The 13,943-nt window shown below is 40.4% G+C and overlaps 1 protein-coding gene across 1 annotated transcript; it reads right to left on the bottom strand.

The window, feature by feature from the left end:
* Nucleotides 1–396: 396 nt before the first annotated feature.
* On the bottom strand, nucleotides 397–13,720 carry LOC117832438. Its single transcript, XM_034711568.1, has 29 exons — nucleotides 13,515–13,720; nucleotides 13,318–13,422; nucleotides 11,172–11,306; nucleotides 10,980–11,093; nucleotides 10,799–10,901; nucleotides 10,592–10,703; nucleotides 10,356–10,520; nucleotides 10,002–10,265; nucleotides 9,784–9,925; nucleotides 9,528–9,704; nucleotides 9,296–9,433; nucleotides 8,123–8,314; nucleotides 7,920–8,027; nucleotides 7,686–7,830; nucleotides 7,318–7,564; nucleotides 7,138–7,220; nucleotides 6,853–7,007; nucleotides 5,445–5,568; nucleotides 5,196–5,327; nucleotides 4,941–5,105; nucleotides 4,508–4,798; nucleotides 3,162–3,325; nucleotides 2,936–3,080; nucleotides 2,629–2,723; nucleotides 2,441–2,555; nucleotides 1,937–2,151; nucleotides 1,753–1,838; nucleotides 1,588–1,657; nucleotides 397–613 (listed from the first exon to the last, which is right to left on the bottom strand). Exons 1-29 carry the CDS (start codon nucleotides 13,602–13,604, stop codon nucleotides 518–520), a joined length of 4,173 nt encoding a protein of 1,390 aa, XP_034567459.1. The 5' UTR covers nucleotides 13,605–13,720; the 3' UTR covers nucleotides 397–517.
* Between the last annotated feature and the right edge of the window lie 223 nt (nucleotides 13,721–13,943).

Genomic DNA, 13,943 nt, shown 5'->3' with positions numbered 1-13,943 from the left:
ATATTTTGTGGCAAGCTGTATCGATATGTAAGAAATTCTCTACTGATGAGCGTAGAAATAATTCTGTTGGTTTATTGATATTTTTTGTGTTGTGAACACAAAAATAGGTGCAAGTCTTAGAATTCTAGATATTTTCTTTTTCTACATTGAGGATTGTGTACCGCATATTTTCTGTAGTGTATTACTAGTTTGTTAACACTTGTTAAATTGTTACACTACAGTTATGCAATGGTTTACAGAGTTCACAAAATTATTTTTATCATCTTGAGAATTAAAATAATTTTTCATCTGAAATGTGTGGATACTCTTTGTCCTGAACACAACCTGAAGAACATGTTCTGAAAATGCTGATTGTGGCCGAACAGACGAGGTGACATCACAGGAAGAGAAGACAGAGGGTGTTAAAAATATTTAATAAATTCAATCTTGGAACACTGAATATTACAAAAAAATTCAACAATCAGAATTATATATAACATATTTTAAACGTATAAAAATGCTAACTGAAGTAGCTTCATCATGTACATGTGCACAGATTTGAACCTTGAGGCACAATGTTATGAGAGCTCTCTGAAGACAAGGCATCAAACAGGAAGCAGATCAGCTTCTCAGCCTGGAAGAGATAAACCAATCACATTGAAGGAGACCTTTTGACACTAGGGTTGCAAAGGGGTGGAAAAATGTCTGGTAAATGTCAGGAAAATTTCCATGGGAAGTTAAGCTGGGGAATTTCAGAAATATTCCAAATTGGAAACTTTCCATGGGACTTATGGGAATTTATGGGAGTTAACTGGGAATTGAGGGTAATTTAATGGAAAGGTACATATCCAAGCATAAATATGTCATTATAATCAGACATCCATCCAAATAATATAATTAAAACAGATTTATTTGTAATTAGAACTTATCAAATGTTAAATATTTTATTGAAAAATCAATTATTTCATTGAAGAACAAAAACATGAATGTTGAGTTCAATAATATTACTCATCCCTCCGACCCAACCCATTCAAAAATTAACAAAAATGCAATCCCAACAAAGTCCCATTCAAAATGTTAAATGCAAAGAGCCCCTCTCCCTCCAACAAAGTCCCATTCAACATGCAAATAAAAAAAAAAGCATCTTCCCTCAAGCTTCTCAAGCCTCTGCAGGATTCTAGAAATCATCTGTGCATGGGATGGAGGAATGCACAGTGCATGTAGGGGGCGTGGTCTCAATAGCCCTGCACTAAGCAGTGTGCTTTGTGCATGTGATTGAGGAATAGCATAGATATTCAACTGCACTTGCATGAAATCTGGTTGTTTTAGTCAGGATTATGCTAAAATATATTTTCCCCAACTATATTTAAGTTCCCTATTAAGAGCCAACCCTCAATTTAGTAAATTCCTGGTTCATTCCGGTTTATTCCCATAAATTCCAGTTAATTCCAATGGAAAGTTTCCAACTTTGAAAATTCCCGGAATTTTGCAACCCTATTTGACGCACAGAACATCTTAACACAACACAATCACAACAATATATTCAAGAAAATAAAGTCCTTAAATAAATATATGTATACAAAAAACTGCATGATTTTCCTCCTTTACCTCTTTTTCACTCTCAGGGTACATCACCGTTTTGCTCACTTTTTCTAGGTCTGGCCTCTCCTTGATGATGCTAGTGTCATAAAGACGACACGAGGAAAAAGAACACATTGACCTGTAAATATTTATGTTTGCACAACAGGTCAACAGTTGTTTTTTGTAGAATACCTATCAAGGAGTGTGTCAAAGCAGGTCACGACCGTGTCCCCTTGCAGAGCCAGGATGAGACAGGGTGCAATGTCAAACTGGGCCATCTTGAAAAGACACGAGAAACCAGATATACTCTACCACTGATTGCTCCATTTGTGATCAAGTACTCAATAGCTACTCATCTCAAAGCCAGGCCCCTCACCCTTTCATTTCCTCCTGATGAAACCTGCACTATCTCAGCGATATGTTTCCTCTGCTCATTATCCAGCACGCTCATCCTCCCTGCCACCAGATAGCAGCCTGACCTCAGCAGCTGCTCCAGCAGTTCCAGCTGGGAAGGCGCTCGGCTGAGGGGCGGAGCATCGAAAGCTATCAGCAGACAGGTTGTCTGCCAGCGAGCTCTGTGTATCAGGGACCCTGGCAACAACAAACAAGCAAAAACAGGACATTTGTTTCTGTTTGGTTTGCAAAGTTCATCTGGAACTGAGTCACAATTCAACGTCCGTATCGCAGCAGCCGCTGCCAAAGTCACAATAAATGATTAAATCATTTAAACGGATTCCTGTACCTTGAAAAAATGATTCAGCTGTGCAATGTTCAATCCTTTCAGGAAGTTTAAAGTGCAATAAAGATATTTGGAGGGTACAATGCAACTTGAATATAGGACAATGTCTTTATATGAATAAAACCTGACAACTTGTCCAACCTTTATGTGGTCCTAAGTCCATAAAAAGTGTCTGATGCTCATGAGCAACAGAGGCCAGTGTACACCTCTGCTCCCGCTCCACAGAGGCTAAAGAGTCTGAGCAAACTCTGAGTATCTGAAACAAGAAACAAAAAACACTGAACGTCTATTTTACAAACCTAATACTGACTCCTGTGTGATATGAATACCTGCTCCTGTCTCAGTGTGCTGGTCTCAGAGCAGCAGAGCCCCTCTGGAAAAAGCTTCTTCACATCCTCAATGGCTGTTTGGTACGATCCTGAGCCTGCAGCAGTGGTTAAAGGTTCAATCAGTTTTCATTTATAATGCAAAAAGTCACATCTGTCATGAGCAACATGACCAGAAGAATGTGATGGAGGGAAACATAAAAAAGATGATTGTGGACTGGTTATGCGTAAGTATATAAAGAGTGTTACATTAAAAACTACGTACATAACAATCTTGTCCTTGTATGAATGTTTAAGAGAATACACTGACCATAGATTTCATCATATGAAGAAGCCATGTCAGGGCGGCCCAGCACACCCAGTAGCCGCCTCACAGCATCCTCCCCCTCAAGACAGAGAGCCAATGAGGAGCCAGAACACAGGTCCTCCACCTGAGCCTCCAAATCTGCAGACTCCTGCACACATCAAGGTAGACTGTAAGACTTATCAAGGCTGTGTTGTTGCATGAAAACAAAAGCTGTCAAATTCTCTGTTACATTTCCTGAAGGCAGCACGTAGGCGGCAGTGCTTTTGTCCAGAGTGAACACACGCAGGCCCACCAACACGAGACCATTCAGCTGGAGTTTGTGGACTGTTTTAGTCAGAGCGTGCTGCCAGATTGTGGGCTTGAAGAGGCACACAGTGAGCTGTATCTGTGGAGCTAAACAGAACGTCAACTCATTACTGATACACCTGAATTTAGTATGAAACATTTTCAATTTTATACGCATGATCCATAGTATATACTTTAGACGTTAAAATATAGAACTCACTTAAAGATCCTCACTATGATAATCAACATTGTTATTGAGAGCTAATTAACTTGTATCAGGGTTAAATATCACTATAATAAGAAAGCATGAAAATAAAAATTGTATATGCAAAGGGAAATCTTAGTTTAGTTCCTCTGGTGTATTCAACAACACAAGTTAAGCAATAGCAATTAGCAATAAGAACTGTCCCATAGAAATCCACGTTTAATCTTTATAACAACAGCTAATGGCTTAATCAGAATCAAACAAAGTCACATGACCGTAAGAGAATGTATTTAAGATTTTTTTCCTCTTACTAAAACTGTGCACTGCAGATCTGGAGAGGAAACTTCCAGTTTGAATACTTAAAGCTACTGTGAGGTATTTTTGGTTTTGCATTGATTTTGGCGCCCGATGTGGATAAAGCCAGTCGATTTATCTCTTTGCTGATCTTGACCTGTACATTTATAAAGCCTGGTTTATTCTTCTGCATTGAAACAAGGCTGTAGCCTAAGCCGAAGCCTACGCCGAAGCCATAGCTCTGCATATCTCTTTTTCATCGCAGCTGCCTAACGACTTCGGAACTTCGAGAATCGGCGTAGATCAGCCATACATTTTGTCACTTCTTGAATCTCCCTTATATTCTACCATGTAGTAATTGCTGTATAAAATACTGGCAACATCTATCAGCAATAAATTAAAATAATATACTCGCTATGAAAAAGCGAGCACAAAACTTAGTGGGAGTGGAAACAGGCGACCCGACCATCATAGAGACTCACACTGCCATCAAGTTTTTCAGTGCAGTACTGCAAGTGTGTATGTTCACTTCCGCATTGGCCACTGCTGCGTAAGGTCAACACAGGAGTATAAACCAGGCTCTAGTCATGTTTTATGATGAAAATAACTCATCCTTCTTTATTATAAATGAAAAGAAAGACAGTTAAGCATCGAGCTGTTAAATGCATCCCCTGACACCTACCCCGTTACAGGGTGACAGACATGTAAAATAACTTACTCACAGGAGCTTTAAAAGAGTTCAGTTTGGACTACATTTTTGAAAACTTGTTCACAGCCCTCTAAAAACCTACCGGGAGTCATCTCATGCTCAAGGAAGAAGACAGAAGCTTGTCTAAAAGCGACTTCAGGTGTGGCTGACGCCAGGACTCTGATGTTAGCAGGGTAATCGTGTGGCAGGAGTGTCCTCAGTGAAGCAAATGCCTCGACCCGGCTAAGAGCACACACTAGGGCTGGAGAGGACGTCAGCTTATTCACGCTGTCGTTATAGAGCTGCTCTCCCACCTCGTATGGAGTCAGCTCCTGAGCCTGAGGTCGGGTTAATGCAGGCAGAAACTTCAAGCCGAGGAGCTGAAAAGCACCACCTTTAAAATAAATCAATAAAACAATTCAGTAAATGAAAATATTCTCTCACAAACTCTATAATCCAGTCATTGATTTCACTGTGTAGGCGGCTGTGTGCATTTTTTGCCAACACGCAGGCGGTGTTATCTAAACTTCAACCACCTTTTGACCTGTCTGTCAGCACTCTGTGTAGGAGGATCAGGTCTTGGCTCAAGTCCTTTCCAACCAAGGCCAAAATCACCACCTGCTCCATGTCAAGGGTGGAGGAACACTTGTGGCGGGACAGAGTCACATGGGAAGGATCAGGCACGGCCCACATGCATCTAACTAAATGAAAAAAAACAGAGAACTTGAAATGGGCAGTAGTATTGGAGCATTTACTTCATTATTTCCTCAAGTTGAACTCTCAGTGCTTACCAAAGATGTGGAAGAGGTCAGCGCTGTAAGGCACAGTATGGAAACACAAGGCTGGCTCTACTGTAGGAGCCAAGTCTAGTCTTTCGTGGATGCAGCCCAGATGCTTTTGTGCCTCCAGTTCTCTCATCAGTGCTAAAAAAAATAAAATAAAAGAGGCTTTGTCATGAAAAAACTTGGATATGCTGACACAAGTTTTGTCATGATAGTGATATTTTTTGCCGTCTTTAAAATCTGCGATGGATTTGACACCTGCTGGTAGACGAACACTATGGTGGACTGCATTTTCTTTCCTCAGCATCAACACCAGGCAGAGGGAGGGCTCCTGCGTCTTCTGATCTAGGACCACATTGTGTGTACTGCAGAATACAGGTGTCTACAGAAAATATAAAACAAAATCGTATTAGTCCGCTGTTTTAAATACTTGATTCTGATTGGTTACAACCTCATACCAACAGTGGTTAATTCTCTATAGCAAAAGCATCACCCACGGACAACCTGATCACAGGTCACATCTCATCACTTCCTGTAAAGAAGTCCGGCACATTTCACTTCTGCCTGTTGACACTGTGGCAAAAAGCGTTAATTCCTATCTCAAGCTGGTCTTAAGAGTCACCAAACAATGACAGTTACTGAGCACAGATATGAGAGCAGCCTGAGGAGATACCAGGCAGCAGAGCTGGCGAGTGTATCTCTAAGCTGCTGATCACTACAAAGTAACTCTCACCATTAGCGGTAGTGATAATAGCAACAATGTTAACAGCTGTGACATCTGCCTGAATTGCTTTTAAAGGTGTGTCACCTGCAAAGCTCTGAGAAGATGGAGAGCTAAATGAAGACAGAAATGTTAACATAATTATTCCTTCAGAGCTCCTGCTCACCTTGTCTGATCTTACCTGTTCAATATGAATTATAAAAAATACGCAGGCTCATATTTCGACTCGACTGTGAATTGAGATTTTCAGTTTTATGTTGATTCGTTCTGCAAGGAGGCTGATAAGAATCTGTTGCCTTTGTAATCATAACTGACCATGGAATCAGACGGGCTTTCACATTTTTAGGTGTACAAATTAATAGTTTTTCAATACATCAAATCTTCTTTAATCACAACACGGCGACAGGGTCTTGCTCACCCTGTCAGTGTTCTGATTGGCACAACCATCCCCCAACTATACATTATCTTCTACTTAACTTATTTTATTTATTTTTAAGGTTTTTTTTATTATTTGTCAGTTGTATTGCTATTTTAGTGCCTTTATTTTATGTTCAACTTTTAGCCTTACCCTTTTTTATGTATTTATTTTCACTATTGATATTCTAATCATTATTTTGATGCTTTAACTAATTTTAACTATACATTATTTTATTGTTGTTGGTGTGCATTAGTCTCTACTTTAAAATTATTTTTTGCTTTTTAAGATGTTTTTTTGTTTTGCCATGATTTTATTTCTGCTTTTCTCTTGTTTTCAATCGCTTTAAATCACTTTTAATTGCATTTGATTTTTATGAAAGGTCATTTATAAATAAAACTTGATTGACTAATTGATTGATAATGGCTGTGGTGAAAGTGTACAATTATAAATCAGTTTCTTTGCACCCATCAAAATTCACAACTATCTTTTTCTTATATTCTTCACACTGTGGAATCCTGTTCTTCTACCTGCTGGTTATTAAGTCCAAGGACCGATGCCCAATGCCTCTGAACCTCCAGCCTCTGCAGCCCCATAAGACCAAAACCTCTGCGCTCACACACAGCCAGAACTTGACCATAGCAACACGGTGGCGCAACAGGAGATACCATGAGGAGCAAGTCAGCTGTGCAGGGAGAAGAAATAAGAAAAGAATTACCTTTAGGGGCAGTGAAGATGAATATTAAAAATAAAATGTGGACACTAGCTACCGAGCTCCCTTGTGATAGTTATGACAGCTTGTTGAGTCATGGTACCTTTTGTTGTAGCACACAGAGAGGAAGGTGATCTGCATGAGTTGAACATGCTGCCTTTGTTTGTTTTGTGTGGGGGTACAGTTCTGCAAAATTGAAGAAGGAGAGAGACCGTGATGCTGTCTTCTGAAAAAGGAATTTCAGATTTAGAATAAATCTTGCATAATTTGAATTCTAACAAACCCGTCTGGATGTTGCATCTTTGCTTGAGCACTTTTTCGTGTAAGTCTCCCTGAAAACCACAAGCACAGCTCCCTGTGGACCTGATTCACTAGTAAAGGCGAGGACAAGAATAAAGGATATTGACTTCTGCACTGGTTATAGTAAGTAGTTAAGTCTTTCAAAACCAAGTGGGCATGAGCGCCTCGAACAGCCATGGCAAGAACGGGATGGCAGGTCTCATCAGTTGCCTGTGTGACTGCTTCAGCTCCTGTGAAGAGAGGGGGAGTTCTTTAAAAAGTGGGCCAAGCTTGGATCTAGGTGGAACACCAAATGAACAAGCCAAAGGACATTGATGAGTATGAGATAGGATGGCTTTCATGATGTCCTACCAGTTCTGTCACTAAGGAGGCTGTGTGGTGGGTAAAGGAGCCGTAGGCCGCACACATCCAATCCAGAGTCAAGAACGAGCTGAAGAGTGTAGTGTGTTTTGAGTGGATTCAGGAAGACAGCTTCGCAACCAAGAGAAACTGATACCTATAACAAAAAAAAGGAGAAAAAATCTTCAGTGTTTCACTTTAGTTTCTCCTCCAAACTCAAACAACACTTCTGAAGGACACGCCCACCTCTGTGTGCAGCTCCTGGTTGGTATCTCTCCCCTTACAAACATTCTCCTGAGGCTCCACTGTCTGCCAGTAAAACCCTGGACTCACACCAAATGTCTGATCTATAAGCTGCAGCACAAAGCCGAGGAAATGGAACACAGTCAGACAGAGTGAAATATCAGTGTGCTTCAAAATATTTGAAATTAAATTCTGACATAAGGTACCTTTTTTTGGGAGTTGGTAGAGATAAAGGAACTTAAACGAGTAGCGGGTAGGTGGATGGTTGGAGCATAAGACTGTCGACCCAGCAGGGACTGGAGCTGAGGGAGCCAGGGGGCAATAAGAGGGAGTGTGCTCTCAGAGAGGAACCTGCATACGTGGTTGTAAAAGGGCATGTGGATGTCTCTCTGCTTTTTCTGAAGAGACACAAAAAAAAGAAATAATCAGACATTTAAAAAAAAAAAGACATCTTTCAATTTAAAGCTACAATAAGGAACTTGAATTTGGCTCCCCCTGTGGACAATCCTGAACTTCTTAGCTCTTTGCTGATCTTGCCCTGTACATACTGTATGTTGAAGATGTAAGAGACTCCACAGTGCAACAATGATCATTGCAACTGGGGAGTGCAAATGTGCAGCGTCACATAACAAGAAGTGCAATGTGAATCATATGACCAGAAACCTGTCATGCTGTCATCACTCCCTCGTTTTCCATGATTGATTCACCATCAAATCTGCCTAATATCACTTTAATGCAGCCCCTCACTTAAACACACAGAGCTATGAATACATTCTGTATCTGTGTCACATGACCTTATAATGTTAACATGCACACCGTGTCGACGCTATGACAGATATTCAAGCAAACGCTTTATTAAGCCAGGCAGATTTGAAGACAGTATATTTTTTGTTTATCTCGAGGCTCCTTAACCTTGTGGCACACATATGGACTGCTAATGGGACCACAGATTGTTTACTTTTAGTGTGTACATCTGCAGGGTACATACAGTGTAGTATGTGAAAATCATGCTAACGTTGCTAGCTGTTAGCCACCTGGTACATCAATTGTGGTAGCAATTTCTGGTCAAGTTTTTCCTTGTTAGTTCAGCTGTAATGTATTTTACAGGACATTTTGTAGATACATTTGTTTTGCTACCCCAAATCAAAAATGTTGCTGTTTGGACACAGGCTGTTTGAGAGGGGTTTGTTGATCTCCTTATCTGACACCTACCCAGCAGCAGCATTTCCATGCATTAAAAATAACCACATATACATAACCAATCATCTTTCTTGTGGTCGTGTTTGCTTTAATAGCTCATATAAAGACATCTGTGTTAATTTCAGTCTGTTTCATAACAAGAAAAAAACCCTTACAGTAGCTTTAATTTTCTTGTTTACCTTTGGTGTATAACAGCGATGAGCCACCGCTAAAACATGCAAAGCCAGCCCGTCTTCTGTCCACAGCTGCTGAAGTCCTGCCACCCAGAATGGAACTTCAGTACCAACCTCTTCAGCATGACGTGACTCTGGGCCAACCTAATACACATTAGCATAGCACAAAAATAGCTTCACAAATAAAAACCAGTGGAATACATCAGGAGAGAGATGCTACTGTTGCTGCTTTACTTACTAAGGACAGAAACCAGGCCACCAAAGTGTTGTAGATGTGTGATTTGGTTGCAGCTGGATACACATGAGCTCTGTCACCAACCACACCAGGACTGGAGAGGTTGACTATCAGCACCATACGCCCTTTACTTCCTGTATCTGCTGGAAGTGTGCTGAATGGCTGGAGATAGGATGCTTCCTATAGAACAAGTTCTAGTTTTATTCGTCTATATTATAACACTTGATATATTGTGAGTTTAAGTTTTTGTTGTGCTTACAATATGACAGAGAATATCAGTTTTTTCAGCAGATGGCTGCCTCTTGTTGACAGACATAGTTGGACAATGTTTTCTCAGTTGCTTAAGAATTTTTCGGTGTTCTTGTTGCAAAGTCGGCCCAATTTGTTGCCTGTGTTGGTTACTAAAACATAATCATGATTAAAAAGTTATTATTAATTGTCAATGATGTGTGAAATGACTGCAGAAGAGAAACATACTTCTCCTGCTTGGGTTCTTCGATTACACTTTGTTGAGTTGCTTTTGGGCTATTCATCTTTGTTGTTCTGAGCTCAGACTGTGCATGTGGAGATTGTTCTTCTTCTCTTGGATGGTGCACCTCATGGCTACTTGTAGACTCTACAGGATGAGGTAGCTTCTCTTGCACTGAAAATAAGGAATCTGAATGCATCATCGGTGGACTACTTCCACTGCTTTTCATCTCCCTTATTTTCCGCAGCAGCATACTCTTGCCAGTCACTTCCCTAGAGGCAGAGAAATTACAAAATAACTAAAGATCATGTATTGAACAGAAGCGTGAGGAATTCTTCTTAAGGAGGATCAGCTGTGTTCACCTGCTCCCCACTCGGGATTCAGTCTGCACTTGAAGATTATTTGCAGGTAGTGATGTTTTAGGGTTTTTTGTTAAAGGATCAGGGCGATGCAGGTCAATGTGAACAGTGGGACAATCCTGGTTGCTCAGCTGCAGATTTGACGACTTAATCCAAGTATTATTCTCTCTGCATGAGAATAGGATCATTATTACTATCTTGCAGATTTGTCACAAAATCTTCAATATGGTATGACTTACCTGATGTGGTTTGGACTTTTCAGAGGCTCTGACACAGACTGAGTTGACTGACTTTTAAAGAAAGCAGTCAGTCTCTCCATTATATTTCCCTCAGATCTGACTTTGTCGTCACCTATGAAAAGATTGACATCACAATCCAAGATGGGCAAGTATCCCTTAGCTGTTTTGTATTAATACAGGGGTGTGTCTCATAACTGCAGTACTTACCTGCATGTGTTTCCATAGGTTTAGCCAACACACAGTTTCGTCGAGGGGGTCCACCTTCCTTCAGATCTTGCAGGACATGGTCTAAATTCCACTGGTCAAGCCTCTGAAACAAGTATTCTTGATAAGAATTTTAAAAATATACCCAAGTTAGCCACTCACGTCTTTATTTTTCAAAACTCACCGCAAAAGAGAGAACAGGAAAGCCCTCATTCGATTTTTTGTTGACCACATTTTCTTTCACAGAAGCTTGTTTGGCTCTGTTCCAGTCCATAACAGCTCCTTCACAAGCATCTCCCTTTAATGTTATGACAAAAAAGGTAAGGATGGAAAAAGAAAGTTCTCCACACATTTGTTTTCGCTCAATACAGCTCACCTCAGCATCAGTGTTTACGCATTGTGTGTAATTCTGTGTTTCAGGAGGGCCTTTGAATATTTCATCAGCATCAGCATCATCAGCATCATCCAGAGTCTCTTCAGACCAGGGTGTGTGTGCTGCAGGCTTTAACAGCTTGAGAAAAACATGAAGATAAAAATACAAAGTCACACTGATGTCAGGGTTTATCAGTGGTGTTCTCAGGGGGTGTCATCAGGTTCCGAAAGAAAACGCGCCAAAGTGCCCTCTTGAATTCTACTGTACTAGATAAAACATTAAAATTGCCTTCTCTGGTGCCCTTTCAGAGGAAATTGCATGAAAAAGTGCCCTCAGGATGCCCCTAAACGGTATAACAAGAAAAAAAAAGTGTCCTCTCGATGCCTCTTAATATGTATAAAATGCAAAAAAGTGCCCTGTGGATGCCCCTCAAATGTATAAAACGCAAAAAAAAGTGTCCTCTGGCTGCCCATCAAATGTATAAAATGCAAAAAAAGTGTCCTCTGGCTGCCCATCAAATGTATACTGTACAATGTAGAAAAAGTGCCCTGTGAATACTCATGTAATTAATTATGTTATCTGAATTATGTACTATATAATCATATATTTATATTTGATTATATAGTAAAACTATATATAGTATATACTATATATAGTAAAACATAAAACTATTTATTTATTTATAAGTTATTTATAAATAAATAAATAGTTTTATGTTTTCCTTTTTCATAATTTCCTTTTTCATAATTTCATTTCCAGCACAAATGGTCACATAAATATTCACCAGAATGCAGAGAATTAAGTATTAGATGCTCAAAACTTTCTGTGGGATGATCCCCAGACCCCCCTCTTGTTAATGCTGCATCTATACATTTAAAGGTGACATATCACGCTCTTTTCATCAAAATATATTGGTCTAAGAGGTCCCCAAAACATGTCTTAAAAGTTTATGCTCAAAAAAACACTTTGAAATCAGATTTTGGCATGCCTGAAAAACCCTCTTCTTCAGCCCTCCGCAGAACGGTCTGTTTTCCCTCTGACCACGCCCCCTCGGGAAATGGATGATGCCTCGGCTCTCCAGCACGTTGATCTAATGTTTACATGTTGGTTGAATAGACACACTGCTTACAGACCGCGCTACTTCAACCCTCTGAATCTGATCCAGAATCTGATCCTGACGGAGAGGCGCCTGTAGCAGGACCTTTCTGAACGATTGGTCACAGATTTAGTGTGTCTTGTTGTTTTATTTGTCAGTATGTTGACGTGTGTCTTGGTACACAGCTAAGAAAATGTAGCTATGTGGCTATGTTAACTAGCGCTAGCACTTATCCATGATAAATACAAATCATCCACTAGATCTTCAAATCTGCAGACGTGGGGAGTAGAACCGACCTCTGCCAGAAAGGCAGCAGGACCTTTCTGAACGATTGGTCCCAGATTTTGTGTTTCTTGTTGTTTTATTTGTCAGTATGTCGACGTGTGTCTTGGTACACAGCTACAGCTACAGCTACAAACATGTAGCTATGTGGCTATGCTAACTAGCGCTAGCACTTATCCATGATAAATACAAATCATCCACTAGATCTTCAAATCTGCAGACGTGGGGAGTAAAACGGACCTTTGTGTTTATTAAGACACCTTACAACTAGCATGCCTCCCTCCTAAGCTCCTTGTTAGCACACATTTGTGCAGGTAATGAAAAACGGGGGGAGGGATTCAGTATTATTTTATACAGTCTATGGGCTGAACAAGCTCCGAGCTCTGACTCCGTGACAGACCGGATATTGTTGTGACGTAACAAAAACACGGAAGTCTGAAACGGCTCGTTTCACACACATTTACAGAAAGGTGTAGAAATCAGAACAGGGGCAGAATGGATTTTTTTCATTTTCGGGGGGGTTTGTAGACATGCCAGGGACACATATTTTAGGTAGAGAACCATTAAAAAGTCGATTTTGCATGATATGTCACCTTTAAATTAACCCTAAACTGTGAGTTCCAGGAGTTTAAAAGGAGGTGCCCCCCACTTTTTTTGGGGGGGGGGGGGTTGCCCCTCAAACAGCCTGAGTACGCCCCTGGTGTTTACCATGTAGGTTTTGGGTCTTGATGTTTCTGAGTTAGCACCAACAACCATGGGACTTCTACTTACCTCGAAGTTATCATCACCCATTGAAAAACTGTCAAAGTCTTCAGGGACCTTCAGGGACAGACCAGCTGGTCTTTGATATAAAGTGATCATCTCTTCATTATCAGACTGTAACGTAAAAACGCATTAAATAGATTACTCATAAGCCATATTTTAGGTGTGTTTTGATAGATGGGATGTGTTGTTAGTAAATAACATACCGAGGAGCGATCATCAGAGTCAATTGTTGGAATATGTGGCCTCACTTTCTCCTGGATTGAATCCCAACACGACGAATGATTCAGTTCCATAACAAGTGCAAGGCAACACCTGCAACACGGGAGTTATTTTATGTAACTGTCGGTAACTGTTTATGTGTCGCAGTAAAATGTCTAAGGATCTCTTGTTACCATTAGCAACGGAAAGCGTCTCTGTTCAGGCACGTGCGCTTCGTCAACAGTGCTACCTTCAAGTAATGTCGGATAAATCCCAACTATACTAAAGTAGGCTGCACGGAAGATTCTCACACCTGACCAGACCTATGGGCTATCGATATCTGCTGTGTCAAAACAAAAGAGAGGAAGAGAGGTAAGTTTTGCTCACTCTGCACAATAGTTATCTGCACAACTGTGTTGTATCAATCTGGAAGT

Source organism: Notolabrus celidotus, chromosome 20 (assembly GCF_009762535.1).
Source record: "Notolabrus celidotus isolate fNotCel1 chromosome 20, fNotCel1.pri, whole genome shotgun sequence".
NCBI classification, from domain to species: Eukaryota; Metazoa; Chordata; class Actinopteri; order Labriformes; family Labridae; genus Notolabrus; species Notolabrus celidotus.
The sequence above is the reverse complement of the archived record's forward strand: the minus strand, read 5'-3'. Positions and strand labels throughout refer to the sequence as shown.